General features: G+C 41.3%; 1 protein-coding gene across 2 annotated transcripts in view; it reads right to left on the bottom strand.

Annotated features, from left to right (window-relative positions):
- The window catches only part of FGD4 (FYVE, RhoGEF and PH domain containing 4), a 165,347-nt gene that overhangs the window by 56,290 nt on the left and 84,822 nt on the right, over positions 1-24,235 (bottom strand). For both annotated transcript variants that reach the window (XM_021673787.2, XM_021673785.2), the window contains exons 3-4: positions 16,158-16,341; positions 10,614-11,121 (exon numbers count right to left, since the gene is read on the bottom strand). In XM_021673787.2, the coding sequence (XP_021529462.2) occupies positions 10,614-11,121; positions 16,158-16,341 (692 nt within the window). The remainder of the gene's footprint in view (positions 1-10,613; positions 11,122-16,157; positions 16,342-24,235) is intronic.

A 24,235-nucleotide genomic window follows, 5' to 3' on the forward strand; every position in this document is an offset into this window, starting at 1 on the left:
AAAAATACACAAGAGCATATCTAAACTATCAGCATCAAAAGTTACACTCCTCTTACAATAATAGAGTATGCAGTTAATTTTCCTCTTTCTCCCTAAGGCACTTCCTAGGCTGTTACTGTATGCCTTCACACCTCCAGCACCCTTTAGGAGAGAGCTGCTCCTTTCTCTCTGGGCTTAGGTTCAGCCTGGCTGTTAGTCTCCGTACCCCACTATTTCATGAATGCACTGCAGTATCAGTCCTGCCTCCTCATTTGCATGTCACAGCTCCTGCAGCTCTTTTCAGACCTTGTGGCATGACTCTCCCATATGGCTGGAGGCAGAACAAAGGGCCCCCACTGCAGCTCCCAGAGTTCATTAACTGGATAGGCACAAACACTTGGATGGCGCCAGCGATTCATTCTTCTAAATATTGGTGCCATCCATCCTGCCTCGAAACTACCAAGCAGGGGGAGCAGATCTTCTGGAAAGAAAGTTGTAAATACTAAAAACAATTATAGTTTCCCGAGATGCTTCAGAGGCAAAATCTTCAATTATTTTAAAATGAATTAGACAATATTATGCTTTATGACTCTTCAGCACATGTTCTCATATGTGATTTCATTTTAGGTAGGAAGAATTTTCCTAATAACATATACTCAAAACTATTAAAAGGTCTTGCAGCTTTCCCCATCTATTTATTAGACTTTATAGTTAAAACAATATGTATGTAAATAACCTAAGTAAATTATCAAGTTTTTATAGGACATGAATGAACATTTCTTAATCATGAGGAGTTTCTACTCAAATCTGTCAATTATATTTTTCTATGGAGAGAGAGGGTGTATGCTTTGTGCAGGTACATATATCTCTGTGGTCCCTGAAGCCTATTCTCTGGTAAAAAAAAGTTGAGTTAACTTAGGGAATAAATATTTGATTTTGTACCACAATTTATCAGATGCATCAACATTTTGATATGTCATTTTATATGTCTTGCCACACATTAAAGTCTTCAATGGAGGTCGGGCTTGATGGCTCACGCCTGTAATGCCAGCACTTTGAGAAGCCGAGGTGGGTGGATCACCTGAGATCAGGAGTTCGAGACAAGCCTGGTCAACATGGTGAAACCCCAGCTCTACTGAAAATACAAAAATTAGCCAGGCGTGGTGGCGGGCATCTGTAATCTCAGCTACTCGGGAGGCTGAGGCAGGAGAGTCACTGGAACCCAGGAGGCAGAGGTTGCAGTGAGCCGAGATCGTGCTACCACATTCCAGCCTGGGTGACAGAGCAAGACTCTGTGTCAAAAAATAATAAAAAAGAGTCTTCAATGGGGCTGCAGGCTGTTGAATTAAATTAGATCACAATGACATGTGAATGTCACATAATTAGTCTAACCTATCACTTGTATTAGACATCTTCATTCTGTGATATTCCAAAACTCTGCAGATTCTTTATCATAAAACTAAGGAGCTGGGAAATCAAGGAAGCTATCACAAGTGAGAGGTGACAGCGCCACTATTTAATGAGTGCTTACTACATGCACCATTCTATGTGCTTCACATGAGTTATCTCGTGTCATCCTAATCCTCTTATGAAGCAGGAATATTATCACTATTATTTTATAGATGAGGAAGCATGTCATCACGAGGTTAAGTAACTTGCCCGAAGTCATACAGCTAGTAAGTGACTGAGCTGGGATTCAAACCCCGGTCTGAGAAAATCAACTTCCTGCTCTGCTACAGCCTTCTGCATGAGGAGAAATCCCTCATATAAAAGACGCACAACATCAGATAGGAAGGAAACAGGTGGTGATGAGGGAACAATTTTGGTCTTCTTATTATCCATGTAGTGTAAATTACACTATAAGAGTCCTTAGGGTTTTATAGAAATAAATAACAGGCACCAAGAAGGACTGGAGGAATAAGAAAACCAGAAGGTAGAGGAATAAAACACAGGTTTCATGTTCATATAGGATTATGTCATAAATGCCATCAAAAGGGTCATGAGGTCTCAGGAAAGATTTGTTAACAGTAGGGAATTTATCACCACACTCACATTGTTAAAAAGAGAGAGGAGGAGAGAGAAAGTGGGGGGGGGTGGGAGATAGAGGAGGAGGGAGAGAGTGAGGGGAAGAGAGAGAGAGGGAGGGAGGAAGGGAGAGGGAGGGAGGAAGGGAGAGGGAGGGAGGAAGGGGGAGGGAGGGAGGAAGGGAGAGGGAGGGAGGAAGGGGCAGGGAGGGAGGAAGGGGCAGGGAAGGAGGAAGGGGGAGGGAGGGAGGGAGAGAGAGAGAGAAAACACCCACGTATGATATGCACATGTTATTCCTTGCTTTATAATATAGTGTCATAATCATCAACAGGCTGTAAGCTCAGCACGATCCTTCAAGAAGCTTTGGGAGGTAATTCCAAGCCTACATGCAACCTACCAATATTTTCCCAAACTTAGGTCTTCCACACTATCCAGTTTAAAACTTGAAATGAGTTGGGAGAACAGATGCGTTAGAGTTAATGGCATGATCTCAGCTCACTGCAACATCTGTCTCCTGGGTTCAAGGACAGTTAAAAGTGAGAGCTTTTAATCTGAAGGTTTCAACTGCATTCTTTCGTGATATGTCAGGGGTGGGGGGGAACAGAGGTTGCACAAAGAAGAAAAGTTTGGTTACTTGCACAAGATCAGATAGGAAGTGGTGGTGAAGAGAGAACAACTCTTCTTATAATTAAGTAGTGTAAATTACACTAAAGAGTTCTTTGAGTTTTACAGAAATTAAAGAACAGGCACCAAGAACTGAATATATATACACATTAAATAACTGAATTAACTTATCTAAAGACTTAGTAGAGCATCAACGTCAGTCATTTATAAATGCTTTATGTTAATTCCCTAGGCCGGGCTCAAGCCTGTAATCCCAGCACTTTGGGAGGCCGAGGCGGGTGGATCACGAGGTCAAGAGATCGAGACCATCTTGGTCAACATTGTGAAACCCCGTCTCTACTAATACAAAAAAATTAGCTGGGCATGGTGGCGCGTGCCTGTAATCCCAGCTACTCAGGAGGCTGAGGCAGGAGAATTGCCTGAACCCAGGAGGCGGAGGTTGCGGTGAGCCGAGATCGCGCCATTGCACTCCAGCCTGGGTAACGAGAGTGAAACTCCGTCTCAAAAAAAAAAAAAAAAAAAAAAAAATTCCCTTAAGTTAGAACCTTGTACATACTAATGAGAGTGTATCATGTGGTAATAACCGATGATCCTCAGGCAGGAGAAACAAAATACAGGAACCCTAGGTTCAAACAGAGGCGGCATGCAGACTTATCTCTGTGCATTCCAAGAGGTAGAACTGAAAGCGCGGTGCTGGTACTAACCTGTCAGAATGTGCTGAAATTTAGATCTAGTAAATGACATCTCAGGTCTTGAGTCTATTCATGTTGATTCACAAGTGAGAAAACAGGATGTTTCATTAACAAACATATAGCTTTTATGTGCCAAGGCACTATTCTAAAGTACTTTACAACTAGTAAATGATCTATGCCTCACAATGTTACAAGGTAGATATGTTATCTCCATTTTACAGGTGAAGAAACTGAGGCACAGGGAGGCTGCAGTAACCTGCTCAAGGTCACAGAGCTAGTAAGTGGCTGAGTGGGATTCAAATCCAGAGGACCTGGTCTTGAGCCTACGCTCCTGACCACCAGGTTATGGTATCTGGCTTTTTAAGTTTTTTTTTAAACCCACATAAAACAAAGATTTGAGCTTTCCATTTCTCTCACACTCACACTGAACTGGGTCTTTCTGCATGCTGTGACCTCCAAGCACCTGATCTTTCCCAGTTCTCCTGGTTCAATTCAACATTCTGCTAAACCTCATCCTTTGTTCTCCTGGCAGTGCTAACTTGCTGTTCCTGGCTAATTCCTACTCCAAGTTTGCTTTTGCTCTTTCTTGAATTCCCGGCCACTCAGCAATGCTCGGCCCATAGTCTTTGCCCAAGGCTCTCAGGATCATGGTCACAGTGGCTACAATAGCTAATCTCCACTTTCCCCAAGCTCCAAGCCTTGCACCCAGAGGACTCCTACTGTACTTGACAGGCCACTGCCCAGATCGACACTTCTATCACCAAGCCTGCAAGCCACCTCGGGGCTGCGGTCCCTTAGTCCGACCTAGATTCTCCATTTCTGCTAACAACAGTGAATTCACCCTCATAGCCATGATGTAAACCTTAGCTTTATCATTGAGGCCTTCTCCCTTGACCTCAGGATATCTTGAGTAATGGTCATTCGTTGCCTTAACTCTTCATCTCAACTATAAGTTTCTTCTTTGTATTTACTGCAGTTTCTTGCCCATAGCCTACGAGCAATATACATTTGCTCAACTTTGTTCAATTATCCAAGTCACCAAGTTATATACTAATATATAGCTAGTCAGCTATTAAGTCTTACTAAAGGTCTAGGCTAACTCCTAGTTTCATATTCTAAATGCTGACCATGCTTTTTTCCTCAAAGCTCATCAATATGCCTGCACTCCCGCCCCATTCCCCTCCATCTCTGTGGTTCCAAAACACTGTTCTCTCTTCTCTTTCTCTTGGACAATTTATGATAAACTTCCTTTTCTATTGTTTGTGCTTCACGGCTCAGCTCTTGGCCCCTTTCCTGTTCCTACACATTCTGCTTTGGCAACATTAATCACACCCTCATGCACATCCTCTTATATTCTCACCCTCTTTCCTGGGCTCTGGATCCACAGTTCCACTTGCTTAATTAGTATCTCCAAATGGATGTTTTGCAGGAACCATAAACTTCGTATAAGGGTACAAAAGTAACCTCATTAGCAACTCTACTTCCTTCTCTCAAACCCACACCATTACTCTCCTTCCTGTCATCTCAAAGATTGCAACATGTCAGGAAGCCATGGCCTGGAGAGTTATGTTAAAGTGATGTGTCTGGCCAGGCACGGTGGCTCACATCTGTCAGCACTTTGGGAGGCTGAGGTGGGTAGATCACTTGAGCTCAGGAGTTCAAGACCAGCCTGGGTGACATGGTGAAACTTTGCCTCTCCAAAAAGTGCAAAAATTAGCCAGGCGTGGGGGCACATGCCTGTAGTCCCAGCTACTTGGGAGGCTGAGGCAGGAGAATTGCTTGGACTTAGGAGGCAGAGGTTGCAGCAAGCTGAGATCATGCCCCTGCACTCCAGCCTGGCAGCCTGGGCAACAGATGGAGATCCTGTCTCAAAATAAATAAATAAATAATAAGCAATAGCCATTAACATTTTTTGTTTAAAAAAAAAAGTGATGTGTCTGTGGCCACGTAGTTAGTAAGTGACAGGTCTGGGATTTAAACTCAGGTCTTTTCATTCCAAAGCCTTCACGCTTAACCAATAAACTGTAATGCTTCCAGAATATTCTTTTTTTTTTTTTTCTGAGACAGAGTCTCACTCTATCGTCCAGGCTGGAGTGCAGTGGCGCAATTTAGGCTCACTGCAACCTCCATCTCCAGCATTCAAGCGATTCTCCTGCCTCAGCCTCCTGAGCTGGGACTACAGGTGCTTGCCACCATGCCCAGCTAATTTTTATATTTTTAGTAGAGATAGGGCTTCACCATATTGGCCAAGCTGGTCTCAAACTCCTGACCTCAGTTGATCTGCCTGCCTTGGCCTCCCAAAGTCCTGGGATTACAGGCATGAGCCACCACACCCCCAGAATGTTCGATTTTTGTAAGACATCTACACCTGGGGACTTACAAAAAGCCCCTCAATACAGTATGTCAAAATATAACTCACTTTTTTGCCCACAACATAGGTTTCCATTCTCTTGTAGTTCATTCAATGGCACACTGTCTGCCAATTCATCCAGCCTAGGAGTTGAACCTGACTTAATCCCCACATCTAGCCACAAGGTCCTCAAAATCTTCCTGGTCTCTCACCCTCTGCCTCCTCCAGGCCCGCTTCACATCTCACACTTGGACCAGTGCAGTTGTTCCTAACTGCGTGCCCTGCTCCATCTGTTTTCCCTTTCATCTGACTCATTTTGTCAAAAACCCACACATGTGTCATCATGTCACTTCCATGCTTTAATTAAGTGTTCCTGACGCCAGACAATATTAGGTTTATGGAAAGTTTGAATTGATACGAAGGAAATACCTATGTATAACCCAACAAAACAGGATACAGAGTGACCATACATTATGCGATCAAGTATGTTTTTTCAAACAGTTCAGAAAAACAAGCCAGAATATTAAATATCTAAGCAATTCTCACTAGTAGAATTATGGGTGTGATTTTTCGTGTGTATGCTTTGCCAATTTTCCTATTTGTCAATGAAAATTGTAAACTCTTAGCAACTTAAAAGGTTTTTAAAACCTTTTACAATTTTTAAACTTTTTTTAAAAAAAAGTCTCTAATGTTTTCAGGAAAAAAATATTTACATTCTTATTATCAGGCCGGGCGCGGTGGCTCACACCTGTAATCCCAGCACTTTGGGAGGCCGAGGTGGTTGGATCACGAGGTCAAGAGATCGAGACCATCCTGGTCAACATGGTGAAACCCCGTCTCTACTAAAAATACAAAAAATTAGCTGGGCATGGTGGTGCGTGCCTGTAATCCCAGCTACTCAGGAGGCTGAGGCAGGAGAATTGCCTGAACCCAGGAGGCGGAGGTTGCGGTGAGCCGAGATTGCGCCATTGCACTCCAGCCTGGGTAACAATAGCGAAACTCCGTCTCAAAAAAAAAAAAAAAATTTACATTCTTAACAGGTATTCAAAAGCCCACTGCAGTCTGTTCTTAGCTTGCTCTTTTAAATCGAGCCTTGCACCTCTATGTTCATTTTGCCAGCCATTCTGCCCTCTGATTACACGGTTAGAAGTAGTTCCCCAAATGCAGCCTCTACTCTCTCGCCTCTGCTCATTGCTCATCCCCATCCCAGGGTATCTTTGGTCACCTAGCAAGTTCCCACCCCTGCCTCAAGCCTACTTCAACTGCTTCTCAGCAGCCTGGTCCTCAACTAGTACTCCTGGGGCGCAGCTGTTTCTTCATCTGCATTTCCCTTTTTTTTTTTTTTTTTTTTTTGAGACAAGGTCTCAGCTCTGTGGGCCCAGGCCAGAGGGAAGTAGCGGGATCACAGCTCACTGCTGCCTCGACCTTTTGGGTTCAAGCAATCCTCCCACTTCAGCCTCACAAGTAGCTGGGACCACAAGCAAGTGCCACCACACCCGGTGAACTTTTAAATTTTTTGTAGAGATAGGCTTTTACCTGTTGCCCAGGTTGTTCTCAAACTCCTGGGCTCAAGAGACCCTTGGCCACAGCCTCCTACAGTGCTGGGACAGCAAGTGTGAGCCACTGCACCTGGCCCAGTCACCTGTATTCCCAAAGCACTTCCTGCACCATGCTATGTCAGTGTATGTGTGTCTCTCACCCCTCAGGAGACCGAGGCTTTGTTGATAGGGCTTGGCTAGTTCATTTCTGTGTTTCTGGTGCCCAGGAGAGTGAGCCTGGCACACTGAATTTTTTAACTGAACAGTTCAATTTTTTCACATTTTTTCCTTCTTATATTATGAACATAGTAAACTGAGTAGCCACAAAAAAGAACTTTCTGAGTTCACCATTCAGTTCTAGGTGAATAAAGAAAAGCTGCCTTCAAAATATGTGTGTGTGTGTGTGTGTGTGTGTGTGTGTGTGTATATATATATAATTTTTGAGACAGGGTCTCACTCTGTCACCTAGCCTGGAGTGCTGTGGTGAGATCTCAGCTCACTGCAACCTCTGTCTCCCAGGCTCAAGCGATCCTCCCACCTCAGCCTCCCAAGTAGCTAGTGGTGCATGCCACCATAGCCAGCTAATTTTGTGTATTTTTAGTAGAGATGGGGGTTTCGCCATGCTGCTCAGGTTGGTCTCCAACTCCTGGACTCAAGCAATCCACCCACCTTGGTCTCCTAAGCGCTGGGATGAAAGGCGTGGGCCTCCGTGCCTAGCTGCTCTACTTTCATTCCCTATCCCTTCACATTGTCCCACTCCTATGGGCATTTGGGAAATGCCTATTAAATCTAACACCAGCTTAAATGAAACATACTTAAGACTATTCTGAGGTCAATATCCACATCCACTTCCAGAAGATTAAAGTTTTTCGGTTGTCTGCAGATTGAAACTAAAAATATTCCATTATATCTTAGAAGTTCAACACATCAGACAGTTTATGCAGCAGCTGATAATCTGGTGGGCTATGCTAACAAGGGAATATACCTACGTATCACAGCAGAGAATTAGTATATAATCACTGAAATGGGCCTTAAGACTTTTTTTTTGGGTGGGGGAGCTTTTACAACATGAAGATAGGACCTTAAGATTATATGCAGTTTAGATTCTTTCGCTAAACATACAAAGAATTATTGACTTGTTCAAGCTCATACTGCTAGTTAATGAACAAGCCAGAAGTAGAAGTGTGATTTGTTCTAATTGTTTGGTCCACTATAGACTACTAACATTTTTAAGATTTTTTTTAAGATTGTGGTAAAATACACCTAATAAAATTTACCATCTTAACACTACTAACATTTATGTTTTCATTTAGGAACAAGGAAAGGCAACATATCAAACACCAGAGCAGCAAAGGTGAACATACTGCCACAGCACAGATGTTAAATCCTAACATTCCATTTTAACAGAAGAGATGTGGTGTTCACATCAACAGCTCTGCAAAGAAAATTTGCATTTTTCTTCCCACATACAGCATGTGTCATCTACTGTGTAAAGGCCCATTCAGGAGAAATGCTAGTGGTACTAGTCTATGTTTCACTAGTTTAATAGGAAAATTCTAAAAAATCTCTCCCATAGAAGATTCATCTATGAAACTGAATCCATAATAATACGTGACGGGCAAGAAAAAGTATCATCCAACAACCACAGGCATCATCCTCAATTATATTTTCCTTTATAAGAACAGCTCTTACTGTTTCATATATACTTGCTGGTGCCATCATCCCAAAGTGGTAAAAGACTTTCTCGGTTCTAACCACCTCTTCCTTCCATCACGGTTCAAGCATAAACATACTAAACTCTATCACTGTATCGAGGTATAGAAATTTACTTTGCAATGTCCTGTTTCTTTACTGTTTCAGATCATGTTACCAAGTATAACTCACTTCCATCTTTAAACGTTCTCTCCTTGAGAGTCAGTATATATTTCACCAGCAAATCAACTCTTTCTTAGTAGACACTGTGCAGAAACACCATCCAGGCAGTTCATCAAATAACTTCCCTCTTTAGAAAGGACAGAAATGCCCAGTTCTCAACAATTCCACAATTTATTACTCACGGCTGCTTCACTGCCTGACATTTCTTGTTGCTTTAGGGACACAACACTGGCCTAGGAGTCACAGCATGAGGGTCGTGAGCTAATATTCAAAAAGCAGTGTGACCTTGAAAAAACTCACAAGTTTTCTGGGGCTACTTCTTCTTCTATAAATTAATTGCAAAACTAAGATGTTTTTTCTTTTCTTTCTTTCTTTCTTTCTTTCTTTTTTTTTTTTTTTTGAGACAGGGTCTCGCTCTGTCGGCCGGGCTGGAGTGCAGTGGCATGATCATGGCTCATTACAGCCTCGACCTCCTGGGCTCAAGCAATTCTCCCACTTCAGCCTCCCAAGTAACTGGGACCACAGGTGTGAACTATCATGCTCTGCTAAGTTTTAAAAATTTTGTAGATATGGAGCCTTGCCATGTTGTCCAGGCTGGTCTTGAACTACTGGACTGAGGAGCTCTTCCTGCCTTGCCCGATGGCTCTAAAATGACTTTTAAATGGCCTTCGAACTCAAAGACTATACCATTGATTATAACATTGGGTATTAATTAGAAAACTTAAAAAAAATTAAAAGCCTAGAAAGAGTTATAATCTGTTGAATAATTTATTACTTCCATATTCATGTCCATAAAAGTAACATTTACTAGTGGCAGGTTCATCTTACAGGTCTACAATTTATTCTATGAGAAACTTCTGGGCTGGGTGTAGTGGCTCATGCCCGCAATCCCAGCACTTTGGGAGGCCTAGGCAGGTGGATGACGAGGTCATGAGTTTGAGACCAGCCTGTCCAATATGGTGAAACCTCATCACTACTAAAAATACAAAGAAATTAGCTGGGCATGGTGGTGCACGCCTGTAGTCCCAGCTACTCGGGAGTCTGAGGCAGAATTGCTTGAACCTGGGAGGCGGAGGTTGCAGTAAGCTGAGATCATGCCACTGCACGCCAGCCTGGGCAACAGAGTGAGTGAGACTCCATCTCAAAAAAAGAAAGAAACTTCTGAACAACAAAGATTATAGAATTTCTTCTTGCTTGGCCCATAAGTATTAGGGATACGGCACCAACACCAAGGAACATTTTCTTTCTGTATCAAAACTACATATTTGTGGATTTCCTATATTAAAGTTTCCACACTGTTCTGACTCCTGATATTACAACAGAGACAGTAACAGAAACTACACAAAAAGAAAAAGTGAAATATCTGCTTAGAGCATGGGGAAACACTCATCAGCTGCCAGAGCTTGAAAATCATTTAACTGCCAGTGTGGGTGAGCTGACTGATACATTGCACAGGTGCAATAAAGAGTTTTAAGACAACAATTGAGTAGGCAGGGGTTTCCCTGCTTATGAGCTAGTCTCACGCTGTACCTTCATCTCATGGTGCTGGTCCAGCTGCTCCAGGTCCAGAGGGCTTTCCCCATTTTCCCTCTCTTGTACCTTGGCTTCAGTTTCTGCCCCTCCTTCTTCTAGGGGGAGCACTGGACCTATGCCTGGAGTCCTGTAGCTACTGTCAGAAGCATTTCCATCGCAGTCATTTGTTGTGGGTGATGCAGGAACTGTGGCAGTTTCATCTCTTTCTCCATTCACTATGTGCGTATCAAGCAAGGGTTCAGAAGCCTGAATAGAAGTATCTGGGCTAAAAGTGGCAGCTTTCTCCTCCTCACATTCCATCTGGTTTTGTGCTGCCATTACACCGTTGGCCACACAAGTCTGTGCACCCTGAGTCTGATCTGTATCATTGCCCTGCCTCCGTGGCAAGTGCTGGGACAGGAATTTTTGTTGAGGTGTGGTTGTCAATCCATGCCTTCCCGGGGTTCTAGGAACATTTAGGTTCACAGCAGAATCTTTCTTCAAATCACTATAATTTGATAATGAGCTAAAAGATAAAATACAAAGGAAGCATGAAAACATTGGCATGGAAAAGTTCTAGAATTAAGACAAGTTTATTCCAGTTGAAAAGGAACGTTTGCTGATTTTTTTCTCTCTCTGATGGTTTTAGAAACACAGATTTGAATATTCTCAGTGTAGCCCCACGTCTCTTTGGGTGCTATCCACATTTAAATAAACATTTAAATAAAGAAGATGACCCTGAGCTCTACCTATGGGGACTGAAACATTTCCTTGGGTTATTTATTTATTTATTCAACACTTAACTTTTCTTGATCCTCATACTGTTTAATAACGTGACTAGTTAGTAAAGACTTAGATATAATACTTAAATTTAATAAAATAATTTCTTCCTAACATTTTTACTTACTGATCTTTCTTAACATTTTTAAATAGGTGTAGCCAGTCCTTAATTTATAAACAAATTATGAACCAACAAGTTACTTTTATTTGGAAGGCATAATGCATACTCTCAAAACTTTTTTACTCATGCTGCCATGGCCTTTTAACTGGTCTCTGTTTCTACTCTGATCCCCTACGATAGAACCTCTACAAGTCAGTCACAAAACTCTGAGGGCTTCCTCATACACTCAGGGGAAAACTACAGTCCCAACGACAGCCTGAGACTCTGCATCCTCTAGCTCCCGAAGCGCCTGGCCTCATTAGGTTCCATTCTTCCCTAACTGTGCTCTTGCCATGCTCCTTGATGCTCCCCGTTCTTAATAACCAAGTGTATGTGTCTTGGGGTCCTTGCAGCTGCTGTTCTCTGCTTAGGACAACCTCCCCCAAAACACTGGTATTCCTTCTCACCATTTGGGTTTCTGCTCAGATAACACCTTTCCGAAGAGGCTTTCCTAGATTCACCTATCTATAATAGCACTCTCCACCACTAACTCCACATCTTATTTTATCTTTCTTTAAAGTCCTTATTACTGCTTGAGATAATGAAACTCACTCCCAATATAGAACAATATTCCTACAGAAATATTTGTATAGATTTTAATCTAGGATTCTGGGAGTGGGGTGGGGAATGGAACACAAAACTCTGGGCTACAAGTTCAAAGATTCCTGTGACCTAAACGAGAAGAAATAAAGCAACTAAAACTCGGTGAGGTGCAGACTTGCTCTCTGCTTCATTCCTACCTCTTAGCATGGTGCCTGACACAGGGGAAGTACTCAATAAATATTTGATGAGCTTTGAATAACCATGATAATGATGATGATTATGACAATAATAACAGCCGGAAACACTTCTTAAGTGCTTACTAAGAACCACAAACTACACGAAGCCCCTTACAATAATTATCTTGTTTCATCCTCGCAATAATTCCAAAGACAGGGATCCCACAGAGAAATCTAGGCTTCGAAAATTAATGTGGCCAGTGTCACATGGTAACAAGCAGAAAAGCCAGAAGGGACTCAAACATGAATCCAACTCTAAATCCCATGGTCTTCGCCCCAAGTTATGATGTCCTGGAGCAGAAGGACAGAATGAGCATCAGGTGAATAGGCTGCAGTCAAAATGTGGGAAGAAAGTCTAGGGCTGAGTATCTTCCCCAGTGCAGGTAATGGAATAAAGGGAGGTGGGGATGGAAACAGCAGGCAGCCAGGTCCCAAGGCAATGCTCAGATGTGTCACCTTCGCTTTTACTCCACCCTTCCCAGTCATTGCTGATCTGGACTGGAGCATGAAACAGGGAATAAAAGTAGACAGCAAGAAAGTGATGAGGGAGGAAGAAAGATCCAGGTAAAGTCCAACACCAGAGGAAAGAAAGGGATAGACTGAGGAGGGGAAAATGTCACACATATAAAACTTGGAGGTGGGCAATTTTTTTTTTTTGAGATGGAGTTTTGCTCTGTTGCCCAGGCTAGAGTGCAATGGTGAGATCTCAGCTCACTGCAACTTCTGCCTGCCAGGTTCAAGCGATTCTCCTGCCGTAGCCTCCCAAGTAGCTGGGACTACGGGTGTGTGACACCACGCCCGGCTAATTTTTTAGTAGAGACGAGGTTTCACCATGTTAGCCAGGATGGTCTTGATATTCTGACCTCGTGATCCGCGGAGGTGGGCAGTATTTAAATGTTATACATTCTTGAATTGAGATTTGCCCCCTAGAAGAGGACATCTTTGGCCTGGCTAATTTCCCAAGTAGTTTTTAGAGATTTTAATCAAACTGTCCTCCTCCTGCCCACATCAGTCTCTGGGTTCCCTGGTGGAAAGATCCTCAACAGATCCTCTAAAACAAATTTAAGCATTTTCAGATCTTGTCCAAAGGATGGCTTTGAATGAGAGCTGCAAGTGTCCCATAATAAGTAACATCAAGGGTATGAGTGGGAGGGAGGGAAGGAGACAGGGAAGGATTAGGTGGGTAAGGAGTTAGTAAAAGCAGTAGTTGAACCAGTACTTGGATTCCTGCTCTTTGTGGATGCCAAACCATAAGGGAAAAGAGCTGACCTTGGAGTATCCATGGTAAAAACCAATGTTCAGGTCTACAGAAACATAATCTTATTTCTAAAATCTTAAAGTCTTTCCTCGGTTAAAAAGAGTACTCTCTCTTACTCTGAAAAAGAGAAATAAAGAGGAATAGGAGAAAGAAAGAAGAAAGAAAACCACAGTAAAAATTAAAGAAAATCTACTTGCTCCCAATCTCTCATCTTAACAAAATGGTGTTACTTTGAATTTTTTTTTTTTAAGGCAGGGTCCCACTCCATCACCTAGCCTGGAGTGCAGTGCTACAATCTCAGCTCACTGCAGCCTTGACCTCCTGGGCTCAATCAATCCTTCCACGTCAGGAAGGACCAAGTAGCTGGGACCACATACGTGCACCACCATGCCTGGCTAATTTTTGTATTTTTTTGTAGAGACAGGGTTTTGCCATGTTGCCCAGGCTGATCTCAAACTCCTGAGCTCAAGCAATCCAACACTATGGCCTCCTAAAGTGCTGGGATTACAGACATGAGCCACCACATCCAGCCACGTAAGGTCTTAACAACAGTATGATATGACCATTATAACTAGACTCCACTCTAACAGATGTTGGTTCTTCCTATCAATTTCCTGTGACAACTAACAACCTCCCTCTAGTTTACAAAGCTAGTCCAAGCTCTCACAAGGAGGGCTAAAACTGAAAATGACCCTTGCAAAGACAAAGGCATCACTCAACAGTAAATACAAATCTTGTACTGAAGTTCTATAGATCCAATGTAGTATTAACCCACTTACACACTGTTGGGGCCAGTCTGTAGTTGTAATACCTCACTGAGAACATATCACTGTTTTTCATATTGGCAGTGGACTCTGCCACAAATAATATTTCTTCACCAGACCTGTCAAACACACCATACCCAATTTGCACAGAACTTGCTTAAAAAAAATCATAAATCATAGCACATTTTTCCTTAGATGAATTAAAACTTCAACCTTTGCATCAAAAGGTGACTGAATTTGTGAAGCCTGAATGATTAAAAAACATTAAGTGGAAAAAGTACAAACATTTCACATGTAGAGGAATCTAAAACAATGCAGAGTGGGTTAACCAAAATGGCGAGGATGGGAGGACGCAGCCTTTGGAATACTGATCCTTTTAAGGTTTCAGAAAGTTATCCCTGAAACCTAGGGATGCAGGCTCTGACATGCTTATGTTGTTATTAAGTCAGGGCTCCAGCCCCTCCTATTATGCAGTCATTAGGGATAGCCCCTGGAATTTGCAAACACGAGGGGTCACTATGTTGTTATCAAGTCAACTTAACCCCGAGCAGCAAAAAAAAAATGTTTTAAATGGACGTGAACCATTCTAGTAAAGATCACTGTAATGCAAGACAGCAAAGGTCTTGTAAATCCTACTTCAGAGAAGGAGATGCTGAAGTTTAAATATTTATGACCAGAGTTCCTACAATTTGAAGAGGCTTCTAAGTTAATTTTCTCCAGAACTTGTAACTTTGTAACATAGAGGGAGGCTCTGAGTTGTTTACAGGAAATTGATAGGAAGAACCACCATCTGTTAGGCCCATTTTAAAAATGAGGGACACTGCAGGTTTTGTGCTTGGTCACAATTTCCAGAAGATACTCAAACTATTTCCAAGTTATAATTTCATTACATAAGTAACAGTAAGTCCCACAAATAAATAACAAAATCACCCTAATAGGAAACAAGTCCCAAATATTACACTGGAATGAAAATATTTGGTTTCAAGGATAAAAGTGAAGTTATATACATTTTGTTTATCATACATAGACTTTTGATGGCAGATAATAAAATCCTGCTGATAAATTTTTTAAAAATTTTATTTGTCAGCAATGAAATTTTTAATCAAAAGACTAAGAAAAATAAATGAGAGTTTTATAAGAAGAAGAGCATTTTAAGTGGGTTTCCGTTTATCTTTAAATGAGAAATATAATATTTCACCTATCTTGTTTTTTAGAACACTGGGACTAAAGAATATATATAAAACTGAAATTTAACATACATTTTGCTATTGGCAATATCTCTTTAAAAACCTACAATATGATGGAGTATGTGGAGAGGAGAAACAGAGACTGAATGGGTATAGAAGACCCACATTCAATAAAATGGGTCAGAAAGAAGAGAGGGCCCAGGGAGGAGACAAGCACACAGGGGTCACATTCACGAACATACAGAGTGATAAATGAAGAGATAGAGGCCGCTGCTCAGCTTTTCCAGCCCAGATAACCAGTGTCCCACAGAATGACCCACAGGGAACAACACATAGAGAATGACACACAGAGATGCAGAGGCAACAAGATAAAGTGCACAGATGCAAAAGCACACGACTTCATGAAGAAGCTGGTGGCCTGCAGTGCTGCACATACGTAATACATTGTAAGCGACGGTTCATATTAGGGCAAGAGTAAGTCATTGGTTTTAAAAATTCACCCTTTCTAAAGGCCTACCATACCTAATGGAATAAGATACTCTATGCTTTTTATTTAGAAAACCTATATCTATCATTTTTTTGAAAATCAGCTTTCTTCTTCCCCTGCCTTCTCCCATTGTAAATTAGCTCTTACCTGCCTCCTTCAAAGCGACTGATGAGATCTGATACTTTACTGGGTTTTTCTTTTGAGACACAAGAAGCAGAGGCAGGTTTAATTTCCTCCATCCTTGGTTTTGCACTAGGTAAAGCTTTATGCTTGGGGGTTTGGTGTATATTGGACGAAGGTGAATTCTGCAGGTGTAATGGCTTTGGAGGCACTGTAGAAAAAGAACAGAATTCAGTATTTCACTGATATTTTGTTCAATAACAATAAAAAGTCTTGTGTCCTGGGTACAAAAATATGCAGCATTATAGAACTACTGTAAAGGGGGGGTGTCAAATTTTGAACTTAACCATAACAAAAGGACTTTTGTTCCTCTTGGACATTTGCTTCGTGCCTTTTGGAAATCCCATCTCCTAACTTAATTGGTTCTTTTAATTTTATTGCATCTTAAATACGGCAATATTAAACACCTAGGAATATACGTAAGGCTAAAGCATTCTAAGGTCTATTACAGATAACACAGCAGTTATTCATCTAAATAGGGAAACTAAATTTAAAACCAAATCCTAGAGACACATTGTCTGCTACAAAACAGATTTTCTAATAGAGTGATAATAGATATACCAGAAACCACAGATAATGAGTTAAACAACATAAAAGCCAACAAAACAACAACAACAAACAGTAATACAATGTTGCATTAACATAGCATCTCCTTCCCATTTAACGAAAGCATTTTATCTCATTTGGTCTTTGATGAAATTTTATACTTTATAAGGTCTCTGAGGTAGGTACCACTATTCTCCTCTTATGTCTACGAAAGCTTAGAGAGGTTAAGTGACTGGCCTGCAGTAACAAGCCTGATCTAATTTTATGGCTGGTATCCAGGGTATCCAGACTTCTGCTCTTTCCATTACTAGCACTTCTCCGCATCATAAATGCAGCAAAAGCAGTGAAGGAGCCGGTGCGGTGGCTTATACCTATAATCCTAGCACTTCGGGAGGCTGAGGTGGGTAGATGACTTGAGGTAAGGAGTTCGAGACCAGCCTGGCCAACATGGTGACACCCCATCTCTACTAAAAAAAAATACAAAATTAGCCGGGTGCGGTGGTGCATGCCTGTAATCCCAGCTACTCAGGTGGCTGAGGAACATGAGTCACTTGAACCTCGGAGTCGGAGGCTGCAGTGAGCCAAGATTGCACCACTGCACTCCAACCTGGGTGACAGAGCGAGACCTTGTCTCAAAAAAAAAAAAAAAGCGGGTGAAGGGATAAAGAAGTTTTACTATCACTGTCTGCTATGTTACAGAGTTGGTGCTACAGGTTTGGATGTTTGTCCCCTCCATATCTCATGCTGAAATCTGGTCCCCAATGTTGGAGGTGGGAACTACGGGAGGGATTCGAGTCATGGGCGCAGATCCCTCACGAATGGCTCGGTACCATTCTTGCCATAGTGAATAGGTTCTCTATTAGTTCCTGCAAGACTGGTTATTAAAGAGCCTGACACCTCCCCATCTCTCTTGCTTCCTCTCTCTCCATGTGGTCTTTACACATCCTGACTACCCTATACCTTCTGCCATGAGTGGAAGCGGTCTGAGGCCCTCACCAGGAGTTAAGCGGATGCTGGCACTGTGCTCCCTGTACAGCCTGCAGAACTGTGAGCCAAAGCAGCCTCTTCATAAATTACCCAGCGTCAGGTATTTCCATGTAGCAACACTAAACAGTGTAAGACGGTCGACCTGCATCAGTATTCCACAAATCATCTGCTTACTTCCTAAGTCCTTCAATAAATTAATAGGATAAAACGGATTACTTCATGAAATACTAAAATCTACAGAATTTCCCTAACACACTGTAGATGATAAAATATAACATGCCATAAGTGCACAATCAGTACAAAAATTACTTCCCTTTTGAAAACCAGTATTATTTTTCTCTAAGATTAACATTCAGGATAAAATATTATAACGTGTGTATTTTTTTTTTTTTTTTTTTTTTTTTTTTTTTTTTGAGTTCTTCCTTTTTTATTGATTTTTTTTTTTTTTTTTTTTTTTTTATTTATTGCATTTTAGGTTTTGGGGTACATGTGAAAAACATGCAAGGTTGTTGCATAGGTGCATACGTGGCAGTGTGATTTGCTGCCTTCCTCCCCTTCACCCATATCAGGCATTTCTCCCCATGCTATCCCTCCCCAATTCCCCACCCCCCCGCTGTCCCCCCCACTCCCCCACAACAGACCCCCATGTATAGTGCTCCCCTCCCTGTGTCCATATGTTCTCCTTGTTCAACACCCGCCTATGAGTGAGAACATGTGGTGTTTGATTTTGTGTTCTTGTGTCAGTTTGCTGAGAATGATGGTTTCCAGGTTCATCCATGTCCCTACAAAGGACGCAAACTCCTCGTTTTTAATGGCTGCATAATATTCCATGGTGTATATGTGCCACATTTTTCCTGTCCAGTCTATCATCGATGGGCATTTGGGTTGGTTCCAGGTCTTTGCTATTGTAAACTGTGCTGCTATGAACATTCGTGTGCATGTGTCCTTATAGTGGAACGATTTATAATCCTTTGGATATATGCCCAGTAATGGGATTGCTGGGTCAAATGGAATTTCTATTTCTAGGTCCTTGAGGAATCGCCACACTGTTTTCCACAATGGTTGAACTAATTTACACTCCCACCAACAGTGTAAAAGTGTTCCTATTTCTCCACATCCTCTCCAGCATCTGTTGTCTCCAGATTTTTTAATGATTGCCATTCTAACTGGTGTGAGATGGTATCTCAATGTAGTTTTGATTTGCATTTCTCTAATGGCCAGTGATGATGAGCATTTTTTCATATGCTTGTTGGCCTCATGTATGTCTTCTTTTGTAAAGTATCTGTTCATATCCTTCGCCCACTTTTGAATGGGCTTGTTTGTTTTTTTCTTGTAAATCTTTTTTAGCTCGTTGTAAATTCTGGATATCAGCCCTTTGTCAGATGGGTAGGCTGCAAAAATTTTTTCCCATTCTGTTGGTTGCCGATTCACTCTATTGACTGTTTCTTTTGCTGTGCAGAAGCTGTGGAGTTTGATTAGGTCCCATTTGTCTATTTTGGCTTTTGTTGCCAATGCTTTTGGTGTTTTGGTCATGAAGTCCTTGCCTACGCCTATGTCCTGAATGGTTTTGCCTAGGTTTCCTTCTAGTGATTTTATGGTGTTAGGTCTTATGTTTAAGTCTTTAATCCATAACGTGTGTATTTTTTAATAAGCGGTGTTGACAGATCAAATAGAATCATCTTTTTTCTTCTTTAAATCCTTTTCATACCTTCTGGAAGAAGGGTGAGAAATCATGTCGCCTCCTAATTACATGCCCCATTTTCCCTCAGCTGGTTTCCCGGGTTTTTAGTGATCTCATCTCTTTTATAAACTCAGTTAGCTGACAGTTGGCTCATGCTCACTGGCCTAGATTTCATCATTTCAGTGCCAGTTATCAATTTATTATAGGGAAGGAAGAAAACTCACAATTAAATACAAGTGGAGCAATTAATTCACTTAATTCCCTTCAATACAAACAAGAAGAAAATCTCAATTTAAAAAGGGCATGCTTCTTTTTGTGAAAACGATATCTTCCAACATATGTTTGTGTGTGGGGGTGATTAATATAGTATCATTTTGGAACAAAGGGGCTTATATAAGCGGAATATTTGTTAAGTTTACTGAAAAAAACTCCTGTGTAGAATAAATATGTACTAATGAAGCAAAACAGGAAAATCTCCCATCAGAAAAACCTTTTAACATTAGGAGTAATAAATATGAACTAATGCAGTAAAACAGAAATATCTCCCACCAAAAAAAGGGAAATATCTTAAGGTCATGAATAATTCAACATTCTTAACTAGAATAGTAAAAGAAGGAAGTGAATATAATTTTGTGTGCTAAAATTGTTATAAAATAACTCATCCATCTACCTAGAGGTAACTCACTAAACATGCCCTATTTGTTATGTGCCAGATGGGTGAAAAACTAAAATACAATGACAGCTATCACTTTCTCAGGGATAACTCCACCCACTTTCCCAATCTAAATTGTGTCCATCTCTTACACAGTTTCATAAGCACTGTGTACTTTCTCCAAATTGCTTATCACAATTTGCGGTATAATTATCAAATAATTAGTAACAAGTAGGATTAAATAATAAAGCTGCAGTAAAATACTAAATATATTACAGATTTAAAGTTTTTTTCTTTCCTCCACAAGGCAGGAGTTGATGAAGGTAAGGAATATACCACTTTTGATCACAGCTTTATTTATTTATTTGTTATTTTTTGAGACCTAGTCTCACGCTGTTGCCCAAGCTGGAGTGCAGTGGTGCAATCTCAGTGCACTGCAACCTCCGCCTACCAGGTTCAAGTGATTCTCCTGCCTCAGCTTCCTGAGGAGCTGGGATTACAGGCACCCGCCACCACATTGGCTAATTTTTATTTTTTTCGTAGAGATGGGGTTTCACCATAATGGCCAGGCTAGTCTTGAACTCCTTGTGATCTACCCACCTTGGCCTCCCAAAGTGCTGGGATTACAGGCATCTGCCACCGTGCCTGGCCTACAGTTACATTTATAGTGAGTATTTACATTATGTTTGGCAAATGTTTGGAACATTATAATTAGTGTATCATTAAGGAGATCATCTACTAGCAGAGAGGCAGTTTAATGATGTTGACAAAAGTGAACACTGGATACATAGGTGTTTTAGAAGCACAGAGGAGGTATCAACTTCAGCAAGGGAGAAAATTCAAATGTACAGTAAATCAGTAAATATATATATATACTTTTAAAAAAAGAACAAATGATACATGAATATGACAGATCTGAAGATACTACATGAATGGCTAAAGTTAAACACACTGTCTTAGAAAAAAATTCTACTGGCCAGACGCGTTGGTTCACGCCTGTAATCCCAGCACTTTGGGAGGCCAAGGTGGGTGGATCATGAGATCAAGAGATTGAAACCATCCTGGCCAACATGATGAAACTTCATCTCTACTAACTTTAAAGTATAATAATAATTTAAAAAAAAAAACACAAATAATTGGGCTTGGTGGTGTGCACCTGTAGTCCCAGCTACTCGGGAGGCTGAGGCAGGAGAATCACTTGAACCCGGGAGGCAGAGGCTGCAGCGAGCCAAGATCATGCCACTGCATTCCAGCCTGGTGACAGAGTGAGACACTGTCTCAAAAAAAAGAAGAAAAAAAAGAAAAAGAAAAAAAGCTGGGCATGGTGGCTCATACCTATAATCCCAGCACTTTGGGAGGCCAACGTGGGCGGATCACAAGGTCAGGAGTTCAAGACATGCCTGGCCAATATGGTGAAACCCGTCTCTACTAAAAATACAAAAATTAGCCAACGTGGTGGCACACACGTGTAGTCCCAGTTACTCAGGAGGCTGAGGCAGAAAGAATCACTTGAACCCAGGAGATGGCGGCTGCAATGAGCTGAGATTACACCACTGCACTCCAGCCTGGGCAATAGAGTGAGACTCCATCTCAAAAAAAAAAAATTACTTGTTCATCTTTTATAATGTAATAAAAATAACAGCTACTGGGCTGGGTAAGGCGGCTTACGCCTGTAATCCCAGCACTTTGGGAGCTGAGGCGGGCGGATCACTTGCACTCAGGGATTCAAGACCAGCCTGACGAACATGGAGAAACGCCGTCTCTACCAATACAAAAAATTAGCTGGGCATGGTGGCATGCACCTGTAATCCCAGCTGCTCAGTAGGCTGAGGCAGGAGAATAACGTGAACCTGGGAGGTGGAGGTTGCAGTGAGCTGAGATCACAGCATTGCACTACAGTCTGGGCAACAAGAACAAGACTGTCTTAGAAAACACAGAAATAAAAATAACAGATACTGTGGCTCAAAAGACCTAACTGATGAATGAAAATGATTCTTTCAGCTCCCAAAGTTATGCAGTTAACTGAGGAACATCTAATGCAGGACTAAAAGAAAAAGAAATCTTGTATGCTACGTACTTACGATGTGAAAAAATCCAATTCCAGTTAAAAACCAAGATCTCATGTTTCAATTTGATAGTGTGTACCCAAAAGAAATGATAACAGATGGCAGGTGCAACCCAGGAACTGATACTAAATTATTGATATTAAATTTCTCTTCATGGCCACCTTTCTTAGTTTCTGGGCAACCAAACAAATTGCAGCCATCCTTTGTATCTCTTGTATGTTTTTGTTCTGCTAATCTGTTTTGATGTCAGCTTAATTCGAAGGTCCAGCTGAAAACCTAAAGAGTAGAGGAAAACTTTTCCTCCCTTACATATACAAGATCACGAATTACGAGGACCAGTAAATCCTCTGCATCATCCAGATTATGACGACTACATTATAAAACTAAAATGAAAATAAAAATCTGAAGCTAAATAAATTACGATTTTATCAAACAGACAAATATTCACTGTTTAAAAAGTTTTCCCAAATTAGTTCTATAAGAAGGGAAAAGATGCTAAATTGTACGCACTGTTCTAAGGATGCAGTTTATTATTAGCCTCTATTGGTATTACAGATGATGAGAATGGTAGACCCTAAAGCTCCGATTCCTCCTCTTCTCGATATTTCAATTATTTATTTATTTAGATTTTTTCCCCTTTCTTCAGATACAATATTAATTCTAGAGATCAATAGTGTGAAATTTAAAGGAAGCAAAATCATTTCCAGATTTGGGTTTCACATTCTGAGAACAGTGTAGTATGCAAATACAGTCTTTTCCTACTTGATTGTTAAGCTCTCTAGAGCAGTAATATTTTCAGGTAAAAGATGCCCTGAATCCAAATACCTCCTACTATAACATTGACTTAGCTGAGTAAGATTAGCTAAGCATAATTCTGCTACAATATGAACAACTGCAGAATCATTTAGTAGGTACATTATTATATATCGAGAGCTAAATGAAAACGCCTATTGGAAAGCCACAACAGTAGGTTCATTTTCTTTTCTATTTATCTTATATGTGTGTGTGTACACACATACACACACACGCACACAGACAGGGTCTTGCTCTGTCACCCAGGCTGGAGTGCACTGACGCAATCATATCTCATCGTAACTTCAAACGCCTGGGCTTGAGAGATACTACATCTCAGTTTCCAGAGTAGCTGGGATTATAAGTGAGAGCCAACCTTCCTGGCTTCATTTTCTCTTGAAATAGATTTCCTGGGAACTTTCTTAGTGCTTGCCTCATCTCTACTCCCCCACTCCTACGCAGCCTAGATTCCAGACACATTGAGTTGCATCTTCTGTTGTAAGCTTGGTAAGTTTTCTCAGGCTTCAGGTGTTTGCACATACCTACAACGGTCCGCTTGGCAATCTCCCATGATTCCCACAAAGCTCACCTCAGCCATCAACTCTTTTTCAGAAGGCTTACCTGACTATTCCACCTCTTGCCCTCCCACCCTGCACCAAAAATCTTCAAATACCTTCTCAACTAACATTTGTCATTTTGTTTTATAATATTTTATAACCAGGGTTGCCTCCCTAGACTTTGAGTTCCTTAAAGAACAGGAAATGAGTCTCATCTTTGTTTCCATGACTATAGATTAACATTCAACTCTTTTTGTTGTTGTTAAGACAGTCTACTCTGTCACCCAGGCTGGAGTGCAGTGGCACAATCTCAGCTCACTGCAACCTCCGACTCCCGAGTTCAAGTGATTCCTGTGCCTCAGCCTCCTGAGTAGCTCGGATTACAGGCGCCTGCAATCATGCCCAGTTAATTTTGTATTTTTAGTAGAGACAGGGTTTTGCCACATTGGTCTCAAACTCCTGACTTCAGGTGATCCACCTGCCCCGGCCTCCCAAAGTGCTGGGATTGTAAGTATGAGCCACCGTGCTCAGCCACATTCAAGTCTTAAGGAAGACCACTATTTTATAAAACTAGTTCATTATATAATCTTACTGCTCCTGTCAAAGACTGAAAAAGTAACACACTGCTACTCTGAGAAGTAAATGACCAGAAAAAGATTTAAAAGCACATGAAAGAACCCTACCTATGAAAGAAAGCACTTTGTAACCGCACAAGATTAACATATATAAGACATCTATTTTTAAGATAACCATGTAACATCTAT

This window comes from Aotus nancymaae, unplaced genomic scaffold, assembly GCF_030222135.1.
Source record: "Aotus nancymaae isolate 86718 unplaced genomic scaffold, 86718_ANA_hifiasm-v0.15.2.pri h1tg000092l, whole genome shotgun sequence".
Taxonomy (NCBI): Eukaryota; Metazoa; Chordata; class Mammalia; order Primates; family Aotidae; genus Aotus; species Aotus nancymaae.